Source organism: Anthonomus grandis, chromosome 12 (genome assembly GCF_022605725.1).
Source record: "Anthonomus grandis grandis chromosome 12, icAntGran1.3, whole genome shotgun sequence".
Taxonomy (NCBI): Eukaryota; Metazoa; Arthropoda; class Insecta; order Coleoptera; family Curculionidae; genus Anthonomus; species Anthonomus grandis.
In genome coordinates, this window is record NC_065557.1 from 4,886,021 (window position 1) to 4,905,912 (window position 19,892).

The following is a 19,892-nucleotide window of genomic DNA, read 5'->3' on the forward strand; positions in this document are numbered from 1 at the left end:
TGGAGTTTTGTTTTATTTTAAAATAACCTACAAAAAATTATGGACTATACCTTAACTCGTATCTCTCATCATCCTAAAGTCTGAGAGCCTATAGGCTCTCAGTTATTTATAGTGAGCCCTAAGAATTTCTTGTTATTTGATTGCTGGATATTAACTCTATTAAAAAAAGTCTTTGAAAGTAAATAAAGTTGGTTTTTGTAGAATTTAAAACTAATAATCTCCCATTACATCATGTCTGCATTTGATAGCTGTGAAGATTGCAATAATAAATAAATATGTCTTTATTTGGTATCAAATGCACATTACATTTGCCCAAAAAGGCGAAGATTAGCAAATAAGAGAGTTAAATCTCTTAAATAATGAAATTAGCGAATATAGCGAATTCCGAAAATAACGAAATCGTACCCCGAAATTGATGATGACAAACGACGTTTTTACAAGAACGAAATTGAAAAATAAAACGAGCGATTTTGAACATCTGCCCCGGATGAGGAGATTAATTTACCAGCGAAACGAGTTTTTAGTTTTGTTATAACTTACGTTTCGTGTCTGGACTATTAGAGAGACAAATCTTACGCGATTAGAGAAAACCTTTTATAATTTCCAGTAAGAAATACGACAACGTTATAAAATATTATTGGCAAGCCACTGGTCATTTTGAACACGCCCAATGCCATGGTAAGAAACGTGCTCTAGCCAATGAGGAAGAACCGGGGGGCAGAGCCGTCATAGGCGTCGCAATAGTTATATTTAAAAAAAACAGTGTTTTTATGATTTTTTAAATCTTATTGACGTTTCATTTTATATAGGAATTAAATTAGTTTTCCCAAGTAAATACTAGACATTTCTTGACAAGTTGAACTTTTTAGTGAAAGTCAGTCACTAGAAGTGAAGGTATGTATCATGTTACTCAATAGAGCAGGTTTGTTTAAGTCGGCTTGTTTAACTAGGCATGACATTTAAAAAATGAGATAAGAAAATTCTAGTGCATGGATTTTCTGGATTTTATTAAAATAAGTTGGAAAACTTTCCAGGGAAACTTTTAAGATGAAAATCAAACGAATATGAGCACTAGAAGTAAATGTACCAACATCCTAAAAAAATAAAATTAATGACTTCTTCCTGGCAGTTGAGATTATTTAATCAGAAATTCCTCAGTCTTCTTAAGATTGTAATGCAATTCCTTTATTTGCCTTAAATGCCTAGAAGAATGAAATTAATAATTCCTTCCAGGAAGTTAAGGTTATTTAATCACAAGATCTTTAGTCTTCTCAAGATTTCGTTGAAATTCCATCATTTACCTCAATTGCCTGGAAGAATGAAATTATTGATTTCTTCCAGGCAGTTGAGGTTATTTAATCAGAAGATCTTCACTCTTCTTTAGATTTCGTTGCAATTCCTTCATTTGCCTCAATTGCCTGGAAGAATGAAATTATTGATTCCTTTCAGGCAGTTGAGATCATTTATTAAGAAGATTTTCAGTCTTGTTAAGATTTCATTGAAATTCCATCTTTTGATTCAATTGCCTGGAAGAATGAAATTATTGATTCCTTCCAGGAAGTTGAGGTTATTTAATCACAAGATCTTTAGTCTTCTCAAGATAGCGTTGAAATTCCATCATTTGCCTCAATTGCCTGGAAGAATGAAGTTATTGATTCCTTCCAGGCAGTTGAAGTCATTTATTCAGAAAAATCTTCAGTCTCCTTAAGAATTCGCTGAAAATCCTTCATTTGCCTCAATTGCCTGGAAGAATGAAATTATTGATTCCTTTCAGGCACTTGAGATCATTTATTAAGAAGATTTTCAGTCTTCTTAAGGTTTTGCTGAAATTCCATCTCTTGATTCAATTTCCTGGAAGAATGAAATTAATGATTCCTTCCAGGAAGTTGAGGTTATTTAATCACAAGATCTTTAGTCTTCTCAAGATTTCGTTGAAATTCCATCATTTACCTCAATTGCCTGGAAGAATGAAATTATTGATTCCTTCAAGGCAGTTGAGGTCATTTATTCAGCAGATCTTCAGTCTTCTTCAGATTCGTTGAAATTCCATCTTTTGCTTTAATTGCCTGGAAGAATAAAATAATTGATTCCTTCCAGGCAGTAGAGGTCATTTATTTAGAAGATCTTCAGTCTACTTGAGGTTTTGTTGAAATTCCATATTCTGCTTTAACAGTCTGGAAAAATGAACTTAATGACTCCTTCCAGGCAGTTGAGGTCACTGAATCAGAAGATCTTCAGTCTTCTTCAGATTTCGTTGAAATTCTATTTTTTGCTTCAATTGCCCGGAAGAATGGAATAATTGATTCCTTCCAGCAAGTTGAGGTTATTTAATCACAAGATCTTCAGTCTTCTTAAGATTTCGTTGAAATGTCATCATTTGCCTCAATTGCCTGGAAGAATGAAATTATTGATTCCTTCCAGGCAGTTGAGGCCATTTAATCAGAAGATCTTCAGTCTTCTCAAGATTTCGTTGAAATTCTATCTTTTGCTTCAATTGTCTGGAAGAATGGAATTAACGATTCCTTCCAGGAAGTTAAGATTATTTAATCACAAGATCTTTAGTCGTCTCAAGATTTCGTTGAAATGCCATCATTTGCCTCAATTGACTGGAAGAATGAAATTATTGATTCCTTCCAGGGAGTTGAGGTTATTTAACCAGAAGTTTTTCAGTCTTCTTAAGATTTCGTTGAAATTCCTTTATTTGCCTCAATTGCCTGGAAGAATGAAATTAATGACTCCTTCCAGGCATTTCAGGTTATTTAATCAGAAGATCTTCAAATTTCGTTGCAATTCCTTTATTTGCCTCAATTGCCTAGAAGAATGAAATTAATTATTCCTTCCAGGAAATTGAGATTATTTAATCAGAAGTTCTTCAGTCTTCTTCAAATTTCGTTGAAATTCCATCTTTTGCTTTAATTGCCTGGAAGAATGGAATTAATGACTTCTTCCTCGCAGTTGAGATTATTTAATCAGAAATTCCTCAGTCTTCTTAAGATTGTAATGCAATTCCTTAGTAATTTAAAAATTAACCAAAGAACAAATTGGGAGAATAAAATAATAATTAAATACATTTGTAAATCCGCAGAGAACAAAAAACTAATTGTGTAATTGTTCCTCCAAGAACAAAGTTTTATAATCATTTTTAAAGCGAGTTATGTATGGAATTGAAAAATTAGGTCGATTATAAATTGTTACGGCAATGTAAGTATAACTACGTGAGAAAAGGATAATATGGATCATTATATAAAAAAAAAACTTGATTTATCATCAACAATAACTGTGCAAAGAATAGACCAGAATCACCAAGAACACTGATAAAATCTAGTAACTTTGCATGTAATTATTGTTATAACCCTTACGCTACCCGATGTCACAATTGTGACTTCCTTATTTACTAGTGTTATAAGGATCAAAAAATGTTTAATCTGGGTAGAGAACCGTGCGACATGATTGTGAATAGTGCATTTTATAGGTGTGCACACGCAAATCGTTTATTTTGCCGGGAGTGCATTCTTGTCATAACCTGAAAAGTTTCAGATTATTTTCAACAATGGCTCGTGCAGGTAAGTTATTATTTATTTTTAGAATTTAGGGGAAAAAAGAAGTGCTTAATATTAAATTGGTATAATAAACTTCAATTAAGTGTATTGTTTTTAGAGATTGAAAATATCTTTAAAATTGTTGATTCCAAGAATGGTTTTGTTATGTATATCACAATTGTGAGCCACGGGAGTTAACGTGGTTTGGTTTTAATTAAATTGGATAAAAATAATTCTTTGTTACAGGAAGAAGTAAGGAAATTATTGATTTGGACCATCTAAGGGATGACGAGGAGGCATTGTTTCAACTTCTAGACGAAGTTGGGTCGGATTTAGAGTCCGAGGATGAAGAAGATGAGTTTGAAATTCACGAAAAGATCCCAATTGTAGCACCAAATGAAGCTGATAGCTCTTCAGATGATTTACCCCTCATACATTTCTAGACTCTCCAGTGAAAGCATGGAAACTTTAGAAGCAAGGATTTTCCTGTAAAAGAGGACTATACTCCATCCATCGTAAAAACTCCAAACGAATATTTTGCTAAATATTTGGATGATGATTTTTTTTGAGTCATCCGCAAATTTCACTTGCTATTTCTTGCAACAAAATGCAAAAGAAAGCAACTTTACCTCTCAAGAAATTTTTCGGAATAAATGCTTTCATGGGATGTATTCATCTTCCAAGGATACATATGTATTGGAATGGAAAATATAAGTTCCCATTAATTGATAGGGTCATGACCCGACAAAGGTTTTACATGATACATGTAAATTTACATGTAGTTGACAATCTTAGCATATCAAAAGAGGAACAAAAAAAGAATAGATTGTGGAGAATACAGCTGGTAATTGATTTGGTTCGCAATAGATGTAAATCCATTGAAAGAAAAGAAAAGACAGCTTTTCCTATTGACGAACAAATGATTCCTTTTTTGGGAAGATGTCCAGTTCGACAATTTGTTAAAAATAAACCAAGACAAGTGGGACTGAAGAATTTCGTTCTTACGATATCCGACGGACTGGTAATGGATTTTGAAATCTACCAGGGCAATACTACCCCACTAAAAGATAGGGATTTAGGCTTGCGACCCTCAATAATATTACGTCTAGCAGAAACATTACCTCAAAATAGTTACCTGTATTTTGACAGATACTTTTCAATTATTGCTTTGATGAACAAATTGACGAGTTTGAATATAGATGCAACTGCTACAATTATATCCAACAGAGTGAAAGGGTTTGATTTTAAAACAGACAGTTTAATGAATAGGGGAGAGTCAGAAGAAGTTGTTAGAACCGATAATAAACTTTGATTTACAAAGTGGAAAGATAATAAATCTGTTTTAATGATATCCACAGCTTTTGGAAGACAGCCGGAAACTGAGGTGCAAAGACGGAATAAAACAGAAAAAAAACGTTCAGGCATAGCATGCCCAGCTGTTGTTAAATCATACAACGAAAACATGGGTGGTGTAGATGTTTGCGACCAAATGATGGAATCGATCTATCGATCTTTCTTTCGAACCCGGAAATGGACTCTTAAAGCCATCCTACATTTGTTCGACTTAGCAATAGTAAACAGCTGGATGGAGTATCGAAGGGATTGTTATAGTCAAAACCTTCGAAGCAAAGATATTATGGATCTTTTGGAATTTAGACTTAATCTTGGGGAATATCTGATTTTCGGTACTAAGAAGCGTGTATTGGAGGAAACAGAATGCCAAGAAAATATAGCGGAAGAGACTAGCGTTGAAGGAAATGAAATAAAAAAGAGAAGAATGCCTTCCAGTTTGCCCCGTGCAGACAAACGCTTTGATGGTTTTGAACACTGGCCAAACAATGAAGAACCCAGTTAAATGCAGGTTAGAAGGGTGCAAAAGTCAGAATGCGTTGCCTGAAATGTAATGTTTTTCTTTGTTTAACCGAAGATAAAAACTGTTTTATTTCATTCCATACAAAGTAATAAATTTTGTTTCACAATTGTGCTTTTCTAATGTTGGCTCCCTAGGACACAATTGGATACTCCCTAAATCCCTCCCTTAACCCTTTCGAATATTTTTTAAAATAATTTTCCGTACCTTTTGACCCAACTTTAGCGGCGTAAAATGAATATAAACCCCAAACTCAATTTTTTTTTATCTCGGTACTGTAAGGGATATGCTGTTTGTAAAGTATTCAATAAATAATAAAATAATAACTTTCAGTTTAAACTGTTGATTTATGTTTTTCTATTAAATATTGTAAAGATATTATCACAAAAACGCCCTGTGTACTGCTGGATTAATGAATTTATTAGCAAAAAAAGCACAAAAGAGTTAAAAACTAAACACTAAATTAAATGCCTGATTAAAATACATAAAAATAATACCGCAGAAGTCCTAAAATTAGCCCTTGAGGCTGCTCATGCCGGCCCTCATAATCTCGTCGACCAACAGCAAATTACTCGCTATAACCGAACACGAATTAATAATTTGCTTCTTAACGATGTAATTGTCGAAAATTCCGGCGTCTTTCGGTATAATCGGCTCCCCGGACGCCAAATCTAAACCGATCGGTTCCGGACTGATTTGACTCTCCTCTTGCAACTTTACGATCGTTTCCTGTAAAAAAAACACCATAAACAACAACCGCATTTAAAAACCATATTCTACACTTACCTGCACATCAAAACCGGAATTCACCGCCAGAATTTTCGGAATGACCAAGAGCGCTTCGGCATAGGCCAACACCCCCAGTCTCTGTTTGCCCTTGACGCTGTCCTTCCACGCCAATAGTTCTTTGTTGGCGGCAATTTCGAAAGCTCCGGCACCTAAAATCAAGAGCTTGATTTTCACTAACAGTTCATGCTAAATCACTTAAATCCCTTACCTGGAATTACCGCTTTATCTTCGATAGCATTATTGATAGCCCTAAGTCCGTCCCTGATGGCATCTTTGATTTGTTGCAAAGAATGCTTGTTGGGGCCCTTCATTAAGATGGTAACCGATTGGGGATTCTGCGGACAGGAAATTATTTATTTATTTATCGACGGAATCCATTTGTATTGTAATTATAGAAATATATATATATAAGTTTATTGAAAAGTATCACACTATATTTAAAAACTCCATATTATATCACTTAAAATTACAGTAAGGGAAGTCATAGAATGCAAAGAAACTTTGACAAGTATAATCTACTAATCCATCAATCCTTAAGCTAAGGTATATATAAATTCTAAATGAAACTGTTTAGAATAATTATTAGAGAGTACCAATGAATAAAAATACAATTCTTAATTTATCTTCAATGTAGCAAGTATCTGCTTAGTTAATAAGTTTTTGTAGTTTAATTTATTATATTTTGTAAAATTTTCACTGTTAAGGATCAATATTTATTTCGAATATTTTTTTAACTATTTAACTTTTAATTTCAAATACTACAGATTAGTGTACTAAAGATAAGATTTAACATGGTATATGGTGGTAAATAAATAATTAAATTATGACAGGTTTCGAAAGTTTTATTAACTGGTCAAGAAATTAAAAAGGCTCAGAACTGCATAAAGAAGAAGAATCAATTTTTTCTTATTGTATTGTGCTAACTTTTTAGTTTTTCAAGCCATATCTCATTGTATATATTTATTTTTTGTGCATTATATCCTTACATAAGATGTTATCATCATTACATTCTTTATTTACAAACTAATCTTACCTGTATCTCGTTTTTTCAATTTTAATTTTTTATTTTCACAAAAATAGTTCAATCTTTGTAAAAATTTGTGAAAATATACCTTTGTAGGTCTTAAATAACCTCAATTTTTTTCAGATCGAAATATTAAAAACTTTCGGAGATATGCGTTTTTTTCGGAAAAAACCGTTTTTTTTTAAAATGAAAATTGTACTTCAGAAAATCATGGTACAGGGTTCATTCGGGGCTCATTTTTTTTGTTTTCACATGTACTTTCTTATGAAATAAAGAAACTATATACTTCCCATTTGAAAAAACGTCGAAAAATGAAAAAAAAGTCAAAAATCGTTTTTAACAGTGATATGCATCATTGTTATTGCAAAAATAAAACTAACAGTGAATCTCGAACAATGTTCTTAATTAATTAAAATCATGTCGATATATTCTGGAGTTACTGGAACTGATTCAATAAACTGTCACCATGCGTACGAGATAGGTATGAAATCTGTTGAATCAATAGTAGGAAATAATTTTAAACAAGTAACATTTACGAGAAAAAACAGAGTTTTGTCGCTGAAAAACGTTCAGTCTGCAATCAAAGTGAATGACGAGATTATCCCAATAAATCCGCTGATTTTATTTCAACGTTTATGTGTCAATATCAATAGTACAGCTGATATGAGAAATTATTTAAAGTTTGAACTTGCTCCATTTCCACTTTCACTGTTTACAGAAAACGGCTTTCGGAAAAATGTCAAATCGCAAATGTTTGATCATTTTACCAACATCGAAGCTTTAGCAAATACAGATAATGCATTTTATGTTATCGACGGTGGATTTATTTTACACAAAGTTGTGTGGCAGAAGAATGATACTGTTGAGGTCATCGTTGAAAAATATCTGTCTTTTGTACGCAAAAATTATGCAAACAATACGTGTATTGTGTTTGATAGGTATCCAGACAGTGACGATGAAAACTCAGCTGCATGTGTGATAAAAACTATTGAACGTTTACGACGAAAAAATACGTCGAGTTATCCTTCTTTTCATATTGAACCACAAACTAAAATAACAATTGCACAAGACAAGTTTTTGTCGATTGACAAAAATAAAGTTGAATTAGTAAAGAGGTTGTCTGCAGCCTTTCGATTTGAAGGATATTCGATCAAACAAGCTAGAGAAGACGCAGATGTTTTAATCGTTCACACAGCAATAGAAATGGCAGAAATTAATAAAAAAACTGTCATTATTATTGGTCAAGATATTGATTTATTAGTTTTATTACATTAATTAAATGTCAAAAATCTTGCAGTTTATTTTTTAAAAGCAGGATCACAAAATGTAAGTGACTGCTTATATTCATCAAATAGTTTCAACTTCTCAAATTACCGTTCAATTGTTGCATTCTTACACTGTTTCAGCGGTTGCGATTCAACGTCTGCGTTTGCTGGAAAAGGAAAGAAGAAAACAGTCGAGTCGCTCATGAAAAATACAAATTTAGCTGAACTAGTGCAGCCTTTTTATGAACAGAATTCTGATCCGAAGCTTATTGCTCGAAATGGCTCTGTATTGGTTGCATCTATTTACAATTCAACTAAATCAACCTCATCTCTGGATAATTTGCGATTTCAGCAGTACCGGGTATTGACTGCAAAATCTACGTTTCAATTGGAAAAGTTACCTCCAACTGTTGGAGCAGCTAGCCAGCACTGTTTTAGAACGTATTATCAACTGCAAACCTGGCTGGGACATGAATTAAGCGCTACCACTACCAAATGGGGCTGGAAGGAAGTAGTTGATGATACTTCTAAAATACTCGTGCCTCGCTTCACTGACATCGCAGTCATACCTGAAGAGCTGTTGAAAAAAATCTCGTGTAATTGTAAAACAAGCTGCTCAACAAATAGATGCGGATGCCGCAAACACGGATTAAAATGCACGGTATTATGTGTAAAATGTCAGAATTTAGATAGTTGTTGTAACACTGAAAAAATTGTGGAAGATCTAAGTGATTCCGAGGATATTTCCTATGAATTAGAGCAGCCAAGTATTAATTTGGATCCAGAATGTGAAGAACAATTCAGTGATATTGAAGAAGAGTATGAAGATGAAGGAAGCACGGAATTCAATGAAAGTACGGATGATGATCAAGAAATTATGATTTTGTCTAAAAGAAAAAGATTGTTGTAATTTTGTAATATTCCATAATGTAAGCTGTGATACGCTACATATAATAAAAAATTTCGTTTAAAAATAATAACATTTTCTTTTGTACTTTTTCCTGTAGAATTAAATTATGTAATTAGTTTTTTTAATTTTATAAAAATTCAAACAAATTATTAAGAATAACTGTAAAATTTACAATGTTAAAAACGATTTTTGACTTTTTTGCATGTTTTTTTGTTAAAACTGACAAATTAATGATTTTTGCGAAAAATGTTTTAAACAAAAGTTGTAGACAATTTGATTTTAAATAATTTTTGTCTCTTGTATTTTTTTCGAAAAACAATTATTTTCTATGAAAATCGAGAAAATACGTAAGAATGTGATTGTATTTACACGGTGTACAAAGCCCAACTGTGCCCAATTAAGTTTCCGGTAAAATAATGATACATAGTTTCTTTTGTATTTTTTTCCGTAGAATCGAATGGTGTAATCTGTTTTTTGATTTTTTAACTAATTTAAATAAATAATTAACAATTTCTAAAAATTTTATTGCTGTAAAAATCATTTTTGACTTTTTTTGCATTTTTCGACGTTTTTTCAAATGGAAAGTATATAGTTTCTTTATTTCATAAGAAAGTACATGTGAAAACAAAAAAAAATGAGCTCCGGATGAACCCTGTACCATGATTTTCTGAAGTACAATTTTCATTTAAAAAAAACGGTTTTTTCCGAAAAAAAAACGCATATCTCCGAAAGTTTTTAATATTTCGATCTGAAAAAAATTAAGGTTATTTAAGACCTACAAAGGTATATTTTCACAAAATTTTACAAAGATTGAACTATTTTTGTGAAAATAAAAAATTAAAATTGAAAAAACGAAAAAAAAAAACGGTTTTGCGCATTTATCTTGGCTATTTTGAGGTTATGTTCAAAAGTGACCTCTACAAAAATTATAGATTTTCTTATGATCTACAATTTTTCTATTGAACATTTTTCAATTGGACGTCAACTTTCGCCGGAAATTGCAAAAGAATATTTTTCACTCGTTATGAACCACTCTACCAACTCCAACAGTCAGTTTCCGGATAGCAATTTGTGCACTGTTAAAGTCTAATTCGCCTGGTCTATATATAAATCAGGTGCTAAAACTTCAATGCAAAATTATAGACCAATTACAGTAATAAGCATTTTATTTCAAGTTAGTTGAAAAGGCAATTAAATAATAATGTTATCATTTATACACAAATAATTAATGGTGCATCAACTAAAGCAGTTCCATACTTTTTACACTAAACCTATTGAATGACATAAAGAGATCAACCTGATGTAATATCTTTGCATTACAGAAATTAGATTGTTGTATGCATAAATGGTACGATGATAGGACACTTTAAATTAAATAGAATGGAATTTCTATTATGCTGACTTGGAACATGAAAATTAAGGCCCAGAAGTTTACTACAATTAATTTGCATTAAAAACATTTAAAATTTTACATCCTTTAAGATACTTTATATGTGAAATATCATCAGTTAACCTAAAGGCTATTTATTTCATCAGATAATGTATCACTTGTGTTCTCCCTCGAACAAATTCAGACATCCACTAAAGAAGAGAGAAAACTTCATTTTCCCTTAGAGGACTTCACGATTGGCCAGATCAAAAGCTTTAGAGAAATCTGTATAGATCAAGTCATCTGGAGATCCCCTCTCCAAACTATTGAATATCTAATTAATATATAAAACCAAATTGTCATCAGCAGACCTGCGCCCGCTTAATCTCTTACTAACACGACAATTTAGTAATTCTCGTAACTCTGATTGGTTATATACTGAACAATAAGCTATATATTAGTGACATACCTTGCATCCTTCCACAAAAGTGTATTTATTCTCTCCTAAAACGTGTTCGTAAACAACACCGGCATAACCCAAACAGGACTCTGACAAATCATCGAAAGTATTCATGGCGACTCCTCCGCACGCCAAGGCGAGCCTTTCCATGTTACGCCTTTTGGCTCTCCTTAATCCGATGATTCCTTCTTTAGCTAACTGGTCCAAGCTCATCGGGTCGATACCTTTTTGGTTAATTATCACGAACGACTTATTGGTGCCCGCACACACTTTCCTCTTTAATTCGATGACTTTTTTCACTCTTTGATCGATGAATTCCCTTTCGGCCAACACCATCTTGTCCCTTTCCTCGGCGGTTTTATAGAAGAAACCGGAGTTCACTTCGCTTTTTTCGTACTCCAAACTGACGTTGCACGTTAAAATGTAACAGTTTTCCAGGCGTTTCGGCATGTCTGGATGGCGTGAACCATGATCCAGAACCAAACCTGAAGGTAAAACCGTGAGAGTAACTTTGAAAATGCCTTTAATTTAAAATAAAACATAATGGGAAGCAAAAAGTTGATTGTAAAATTAAATGGATAGATTATAAAATATTTGGGTATAAATTTAGTAAAAATATAAGGTAGGTCGGTATATTATTGTTTCAGGAGTTAAATGAACTAATCCAGGTAGCTGAAAATGAGGCACAAAATATAAAAACAGTAAAAGTAAAAGAATATCTGGATTAATAGCAAGATCCTACAAATCATGAAGCAGAGAGATAGAGAGTTTATAAAAAAAAAATTAAAATTCTGAACAATTTATTGTATGATGATGACATTCCAAAATAAAGTTAATAAATAAAATGAAGACATTAAGAGATCATCTTTTTTGTAAAGGGAGAAATGGCTTCAATTGCCTGGAATTAGTAGGAAATAACTTAACACCACATTTTCAAGATTCAAACTGAACATTAAATGTGTTCATTTCAATATTTCCAGACACTTAAAAACTTTACTATGGTTTTGATGATAATATAATAATTAGTTAAATCCCTTAATAACATTTTGAGGTACACTCAAAATTGTCTCTAAATATACCATGACATACATATCTCATTTCTAAAATTCCACTTTTAGCCTTCCAGATTTACTTTTTGCAAAACTAAGTAGTGTAACTGAAGAAGTTCTTGAGCTACAAGAGTTCTTCATATATGAAAACGCTCCTTAGGAATTGACCCAACTTTTAGTGGAAACCTCATTAAAATGCCTGGAATAGTTTTTGAATTATAATGGAGAGGAATGAGATGTTTGTGGAAAAAAGTGCTATGAACCAAAATTGCTGTAGTTCTGTTAATTTTGAACCTAAACAAATGTTTTTTACAGTAAACTCATCCTCAGGGATCCCCCTACAGTTTCTTAGAAAACTTATAAAAATCCATGAAGAACTTTTTGAGTTACATTCAAAATTGTCTCTAAATATTCCACAATATATCTCATTCCTAAAATTCCATTTTTAGCCTCCTAGGTTCACTTTTTGCAAACCTAATTGTAACTGAGGAAGTTCTTGAGCCACAAGAATCCTTCATATATGAAAATGTTCCTTAAGAATTAAACAAACTTTGTGTGGAAACCTCATTAAAATTCCCGGAATAGTTTTTGAATTATCATGGAGAAAAATGAGATGTTTGTGGGAAAAAGTGCTATGAACCAAAATTGCTGTAGTTCTGTTAATTTTGAACCTAAACAAATGTTTTTTACAGTAAACTCATCATCAGGGATCCCCCTACAGTTTCTTAGAAAAATTATAAAAATCCATTCAGAACTTTTTCAGTTACATTCAAAATTGTCTCTAAATATTCCACAATATATCTCATTCCTAAAATTCCATTTTTAGCCTCCTAGGTTCACTTTTTGCAAACCTAATTGTAACTGAGGAATTTCTTGAGCTACAAGAATCCTTCATATATGAAAATGTTCCTTAAGAATTAAACCAACTTTGTGTGGAAACCTCATTAAAATTCCCGGAATAGTTTTTGAATTATCATGGAGAAAAATAAGATGTTTGTGGGAAAAAGTGCTATGAACTAAAATTGCTATAGCTCAGTAAATTTTGCACCTAAAGAAATTTTTTTTACAGGAAATTCATTCTCAGAGATCCCACTACAGTTCCTAAAAAAAATTATAAACATTCCTTATGAACTTTTTGAACTACACTCAAAATTGTTTCTAAATATACCATGACATACATATCTCATTCCTAAAATTCCATTTTTAGCCTCCTAATTTTAAAATGTTGAATTTTCTAAAATTCTCGAGGCCAGAGCTATAACCACTGTTTTCAATTCTTCTGTAAAATCAAATTGTTTAAAAAAACTATTTACCTTTGACTAACTGGGTATCAACCTCAGTTTTGTGTTGCATTTGCATAAGTTCGATCATGTGCAAGTCCACCGGTTTGTTATCTTTAGGTCTAACGGTTAAAACTGCCTCAACGCAAACCTCAGTTAAAACATCTGCAAGGGCTTTATGAACCTTTTTAATTTAAAAAAAAAAAAAAACAATATATTAGCCGAACACTTAAATAGGGGACGGGACTGTACCTTAGTTCTCAAACTGGTCCTGCAAACATCTAAAAGATTCTCCTTGTTAATCTCAATAGGGATTTTAATTTTGTCCAGGATTTCTAGAGCCTTAGTTTTGGCTTTGTCAAAGCCTTCAGTCAATAGGCGAGGGTGTAAGCCTTCGGCTACATAGATATCGGCTTGCTTTAGCAACTCTCCAATTAGGAGGACTGTTGATGTTGTTCCATCACCTTAAGAGACAAACCAGAAGAAAAAATTTAATACACTTATTAAATCATTAAAAACTATGCTTTTGTATAAAGTTATATACTATTACAATACATGTATAATTATGTACCTGTCATATCATCTTGGGCAGTAGATGCCCTGGCAATCAAAGAAGCAGTGGGATGTTGAATTTGCATTTCGTGCAACAAAACGTTACCGTCTTTGGTGATTTTGATGTCTCCCGCACCAGAGACCAACCTTTATAATAAAAATTTTAGTCATTAGCAAGGCTTCTTGTTGGAAAATTTGTGAGGTTATGATCAAGTTAGGTGCATAAAAAAGTTGTTAATAATAAATTTAGTGCTTTAATCGGTGGTTTCCATCGTAGTGTATCGACTAAGCGTGAAAAATTACTAAATACATGCGACTTTAAGGTAAAAAAGGGCATTTTTCAAACCATACTGGCTGGCTTACATTTTCATGGTTCCCTTGGGACCCAAGTTGCTTTTCATCACGTCCTGGATACCCTTGGCGGCGGAAATGTTGACCGCGAGGGCCTGGGCGGCTCGCGCCACTTCGGCTTTAGGATTTAATAAGCTGATCGCCATTTTTTTCCGCAATAAATGGAAAAAAACCACTGAGAATAAGGAAAATTTGTCGTTGAAAACCGCACGTGTTTGACGGATATACGAGATGACAAGTGACATTGACAGTCAGTTATTATCATAGGGATGGCACCAATATCGATAATAATAAAAATCGAGATAATAATACGTCAATTTTTATTGGGGCTCTTAAGAAAATTATTTCTTCTCGAAGGTAGAAATAATGAAATTCTCACATTTAATACAAATAATTTTATTATAACATTCTCTCACAACTCACCTGGCAACCTCACTTGCCAGAAAAAAATGCACCATATAGGAAAATAGTAAACGGACCCTCTTATGGCTATCTCACAATATATTTTACAAAAAAAAAAACAGTTTTAACTACCACGCTAGACCGGAAGAACACTATTGTTACATGTTCGTCCTTTCCCTTTGGATTCTCATGCCATAAGCCTTCGAGACTAAGTTCCATGAGTCCATATACCTATCCATACACATCGCTACACATTTCTAAAACAAGATGAATAAATAAAAAGCCCCATTAACTGCTTTAGGGGTTTACCTGTTCTGAACTGTCCAATGACGTGCCCGGTTTCGATATACACTTCTTAAAGCACTTTTCAGTCATTTTCTAGAACAAAAAATGATATTTTCTTCACACGTTATGAACCCCTATGATGTTTGTACTTACTGTAAGTAGTTCTTGGGCGTTCGCTATCGCAATTTGCTGTTTCACTTGGTCCATGAGCTCGTCTTTTTGCGCCCCGCTTAAATTCCCTATTCCTTCCATGGTATTTGATTTCTTTATACAGATTTATTTAAAATAATTTAAAAAGAAATTGGAATCCGTGGGGATTTTGTAATGTTAAAAAAGTAAGGTTAGGATGGTCAAATGTCAACTGTCACCGAGTGCATTTATCCATATAGGATGGGGCGGTTTGTTAGTAAGGCTATTAGACCTCTCACCTTACTTTGTACCAGCGAGTGACTCGAAGTAACCCCAGTAAAGGCCCTATTTAAACGGCTGCGTTATGGCTCATAGTTAGGCAACTTATAGCTTAGGCCATTACCTGTTTGTTCCCCGCTCTATTAAAGTGACATCTGACGTTTGACAGGTTTCATTTACGTCAATGTCAAATAAAAGGTGACAAGCGAAAATAAATACCAAAATAGTTTATTTTGTAAATGATCGGCTAACGATTATAATAAATATATAAATTTCAAAATTAGTAATAAAATTTAAAAAATGAGTGACCAAGAAGATAAGGTGCAACAGTTTATCGGGATAACCGGGGCTAACCCCGACAGGGCTAAATTTTTTCTGGAATCCGCCGCTTGGAACGTCGAGGTTAGTATATAGTACCAGCGATATTTCAATTATAAAACAATCATTTTCCATCTTAATATGCTTTTACACTATGGAAAATTACCAGGTAGCAATGTCTCGTTACTACGAAAACGGCGGGGACGATGTCGAACTGGTTGAAGAGTCTCCAATAGCACCACCGGAGACTCCCAGCCCTGTAGTAACCCCCATTAGACCAAAACCGAAGAAATCTTCAAATTTCGCCACCCTAAACACTTTAGCAACGTCTAGTGACGAAGAGGAGGAGGGACAAGCGTATTACGCCGGTGGTTCCGAGCATAGCGGTCAACAAGTCCTAGGACCGCCGAAAAAACGTGATATCGTGGCCGACATGTTTAAATCTGTACAAGAGTAAGATTATGAAATAGAAGAGTCACATTTATATGAGATGACATATAAAAACATGTTTTAGGCATGGAGTGGAAATTTTAGACTCTAGTACAGGTGCCTCTGGATCAGGTCAACATTTTAGGGGCACTGGGTACAAGCTGGGTCACGACGAGACTTCGTCGGAAACTGTGCCGGGGTATCAGGCCCCAGCAGAACCACAAGAAGTCACTTTGAAGTACTGTGAAAATTATATATATTTTTTTTTCTATTTGAAGAGTTATTTTTAGGTTGTGGCAGAACGGTTTCAGTGTAAACGATGGAGAACTTAGGGAATATGCTGACCCAGCTAATGCCGAATTTTTGGGGAGCATAAGAAGGGGTGAGATACCACCTGAGCTGAGAAGAGGCAGGGCAGAGGTAAGCAGGGTTTTATTTAGTATTTTTTAAATAAATCCCAGATCTCAAAAAGTACTTACTTAAGAGGAATTTAATTGCAAAGGATCTAAAATAATGTTTATGGTTCAATGTGCTTTGTAATTGACTTTATGTTCTTCAAACCCAATTTCCTCAAAAAGTCCTTGATATACTAATGAATTTAATTGCAAAAGATTTAAAAAAAACTGCTCTTAAAATAATGTTAACGGATTTGGGGTGAAACAGATCCATTTGGCGATGGAGGACCACCGAGAGGAGCAATACAAGCCTCCAAAAGTGAGGTCAAAACCTTTTCAAGGGCATGGATACACCCTAGGCAGCCCCGCACCAGTTATAGTAGGTCAGTAATAATAATTTGATTTTTTCAAATTTATTTACAAAAAGAGATTTTTTTTTGGGTCATAACTTGGAAACCATTTAAGACATATGCATAATTTTTTACATCATTATAGAGGGATTCTTGAGGATGAATTTTGGGGTAAAAATGTCAGTTTATGTTAAAAATTGACATAGGTAGGGCTGTTTTTGTTGGGGTAGTTTTTTTTACTCAAGTTTACACATAAATATTGGAAATACAAAATTTGTATTTAATAGATGACATTTTTAGACATAACTTGGAAACCAGTTGAGATATTCTCATGATTTTTTGCTTCATTATAGTGCAGTTCCTGAGGATGAATTTTAGGATAAAAATGTCATTCTAGGTTAAAAATTGATGTAGTTAGGGCTGTTTTGGTTGGGCTAGTTTTTTTTGCTACTCTTATTGACAAATTATAAATTTCCTTGAGAATATCCAGAGCTCTAGTGGGAATATACTTAAAAGGGTTTTGGTCCAAGAAAAAGCATTTCTCACTAAACAATTTCGTACGAGAACGATTCTTATACCTCTAAAACTATTTGAGTTAGAGGGAATTTCGTCCACCAAGGTCCCAGAGTCACTAAAAAGTTTTTAGAACGATATTGCAAATACAAGATTTTTATTTAATAGCCGACATTTTTGTTCATAACATGGAAACCAGTTACGATATTCTCATAATTTTTTGCATCCTGATAGTGGGATTCCTGAGGATGGATTTGAGGGCAAAAATGTCATTCTAGGTTAAAGATTACTGTAGCTTGGGCTGTTTTAGTTGGGGTAGTTTTTTTTGCTACTTTCATTAACAAATTCTAACTTTACTTGAGAATATCTTAAGAAATAGAGGGGATATTATTAAAAGGGTTTTGGTCCAAGAAAAGGCATTTCTTACCAAACAATTTCATATGACAACAATTCTTATGTCTCAAAAACTTTTTGATTTAAGAGGGAATTTTATCCACCAAGGTCCCAGAGCTACCTAACTGTAGTTTATAGAACAACATTGGAAATACAAGATTTTTATTTGATAGTCAACATTTTTGTTCATAACATGGAAACCAGTTATGATATTCTCATAATTTTTTGCATCCTGATAGTGGGATTCCTGAGGATGGATTTGAGGGTAAAAACGTCATTCTATGTTAAAAATTACTGGAGGTTGGGCTGTTTTAGTTGGGCTAGTGTTTTTGCTACTTTCATTAACAAATTATAACTTTACTTGCATATCTTGAATATCTTATAAAATAGAGGGAATATACTTAACAATTTAGCACTTTTTTTGAAGTCCTTTTCATTTCAGAAATGAGTCATCACTTGAGTTCTAGTGATCAGATCTTCTTGATTTTTGTCTTAAAAGTTTCTTTTGAATATTCTCTAGCTTCTGTTGCAAAAATCCATGCCACATCAGTCTTAAATACCCCACTAAAACCCCATTCGTTCTTCAACTTTTAGGTTCGTGCAGTGAAGAAGATAAGGAGGCAAACGAGGCGCGTGCCAAAGAACAACTCAAAGTGAACCCTGCAGAACCCACAACGAGTTTACAGATCCGTTTGGCGGACGGTACCAGACTGGTAGGACAATTCAACCACGGACACACAGTGGGACAAATAAGGGAGTATATTACAATTGCCCGACCCCAATATCAGACTCAATCCTTTAACTTATTATCCACTTATCCTTCGAAGGTTTTGGAAGATTCTGTTTCACTTAAGGATGCCGGACTCCTAAACGCGGCCATAATGCAAAAATTAACTTAAATAGGGGGGGAATGAATGAATGATTGATTTGATAAATAATCTGTTTTTGTAATGACATTTTTAGAGTACTCAATAATATATTAGTGTTAAAAAATGTGGTTATGAGTTTTATTTTAATAGATTTAGGGTTGCTTTAAAGACTACGTAGGTGATTGCGTGTAATTGCTATACCCCTCAAGGATTAACAATACTAAAATATAGACGCTTTTCGCCAACTACAGTTCAGTGAAACGCACTGGTTACATACTTTGTCAATATTTTAAAGATGAAAGCACATTGGTTACATGCTGATTGAAATTCTCAGTATGTTGTACCAGTTCGGAGGTTACCAAATTTCAGGGTGTTTCAAAACACCTTTCGCCGTCTTACTGAAGTTGGCATTGGGAATAATCCGGCACGTGGAGGCAACCTTGACCATAATAATGTAGAGATTGAGGAGCAAATACTGGAAGCTTTTACCGCAGACCCTACTGCAAGCGTCAGAAAAGTAGCTGAAGACCTTGGCCTTTCTAGATGGAAGGTGTGGACGACCATGAAGAAAGATGGACAGTATCCCTTTCATGGTACGGGGGTGCAGGGCTTACAAGAAGAAGACCCTGCAAGACGAATTCAGTTCTGCCGCTTTTTATTGAACATGGACATCGAGGACCCGTTATTCTTAAGAAGTGTCTTGTGGACAGACGAGTCCAATTTTTCCAGGGAGGGTATTACCAACTTCCACAACCTCCACGAATGGGCTGACAAAGATGCAAATCCGCACTGGAAAAAACAAAAATAATTTCAGAACAGATTTTCGGTCAATATGTGGGCCGGAGTAATAGGCAGGACTATTATTGGGCCACATTTTCTACCAGAGAATTTAAATGGTGCCAACTATTTAGATTTTCTACAAAATGATATCCCCGTTCTTCTAGACGAAGCTGGATTATTGGAACGAGAAAGACCAATAATCTTTCAGCAAAATGGTTGTCCAGCGCATTGGTCCTTGGCTGTCAGGAATTCCTTAGACGACTGTTTTCCGGACGGTTGGGTCGGTAGAGGC

General features: G+C 33.8%; 3 protein-coding genes across 3 annotated transcripts; 1 reads left to right on the top strand and 2 right to left on the bottom strand.

The window, feature by feature from the left end:
- Positions 1 to 5,808: 5,808 nt before the first annotated feature.
- LOC126743148 (T-complex protein 1 subunit zeta) lies at positions 5,809 to 14,680 on the bottom strand. Its single transcript, XM_050450121.1, has 8 exons — positions 14,471 to 14,680; positions 14,127 to 14,254; positions 13,808 to 14,019; positions 13,589 to 13,739; positions 11,236 to 11,711; positions 6,407 to 6,533; positions 6,196 to 6,347; positions 5,809 to 6,138 (listed from the first exon to the last, which is right to left on the bottom strand). Exons 1-8 carry the CDS (start codon positions 14,602 to 14,604, stop codon positions 5,923 to 5,925), a joined length of 1,596 nt encoding a protein of 531 aa, XP_050306078.1. The 5' UTR covers positions 14,605 to 14,680; the 3' UTR covers positions 5,809 to 5,922.
- Positions 14,681 to 14,838: 158 nt separating this feature from the next.
- Positions 14,839 to 15,512, bottom strand: LOC126743158 (mitochondrial import inner membrane translocase subunit Tim13). Its single transcript, XM_050450134.1, has 3 exons — positions 15,299 to 15,512; positions 15,170 to 15,238; positions 14,839 to 15,117 (listed from the first exon to the last, which is right to left on the bottom strand). Exons 1-3 carry the CDS (start codon positions 15,395 to 15,397, stop codon positions 15,019 to 15,021), a joined length of 267 nt encoding a protein of 88 aa, XP_050306091.1. The 5' UTR covers positions 15,398 to 15,512; the 3' UTR covers positions 14,839 to 15,018.
- Positions 15,513 to 15,740: 228 nt separating this feature from the next.
- Positions 15,741 to 18,948, top strand: LOC126743157 (NSFL1 cofactor p47). Its single transcript, XM_050450133.1, has 6 exons — positions 15,741 to 15,955; positions 16,041 to 16,324; positions 16,386 to 16,538; positions 16,591 to 16,720; positions 16,964 to 17,078; positions 18,546 to 18,948. Exons 1-6 carry the CDS (start codon positions 15,854 to 15,856, stop codon positions 18,848 to 18,850), a joined length of 1,089 nt encoding a protein of 362 aa, XP_050306090.1. The 5' UTR covers positions 15,741 to 15,853; the 3' UTR covers positions 18,851 to 18,948.
- The last annotated feature ends 944 nt before the right edge of the window (positions 18,949 to 19,892 follow it).

Coding starts and splice junctions, on each gene's coding strand:
- LOC126743148 (XM_050450121.1), bottom strand. CDS start 14,604: ATGGCGATCAGCTTATTAAATCCTAAAGCCGAAGTGGCGCGAGCCGCC. Junction 13,740..13,807: donor GGACCAGTTTGAGAACTAAG/GTACAGTCCCGT, acceptor TAAATTAAAAAG/GTTCATAAAGCCCTTGCAGA. Junction 11,712..13,588: donor TGATACCCAGTTAGTCAAAG/GTAAATAGTTTT, acceptor TTTTACCTTCAG/GTTTGGTTCTGGATCATGGT.
- LOC126743157 (XM_050450133.1), top strand. CDS start 15,854: ATGAGTGACCAAGAAGATAAGGTGCAACAGTTTATCGGGATAACCGGG. Junction 15,956..16,040: donor CCGCCGCTTGGAACGTCGAG/GTTAGTATATAG, acceptor GAAAATTACCAG/GTAGCAATGTCTCGTTACTA. Junction 16,325..16,385: donor ATGTTTAAATCTGTACAAGA/GTAAGATTATGA, acceptor AACATGTTTTAG/GCATGGAGTGGAAATTTTAG.
- LOC126743158 (XM_050450134.1), bottom strand. CDS start 15,397: ATGGAAGGAATAGGGAATTTAAGCGGGGCGCAAAAAGACGAGCTCATG. Junction 15,239..15,298: donor ACGCCCAAGAACTACTTACA/GTAAGTACAAAC, acceptor TTTTTGTTCTAG/AAAATGACTGAAAAGTGCTT. Junction 15,118..15,169: donor CATTGGACAGTTCAGAACAG/GTAAACCCCTAA, acceptor ATCTTGTTTTAG/AAATGTGTAGCGATGTGTAT.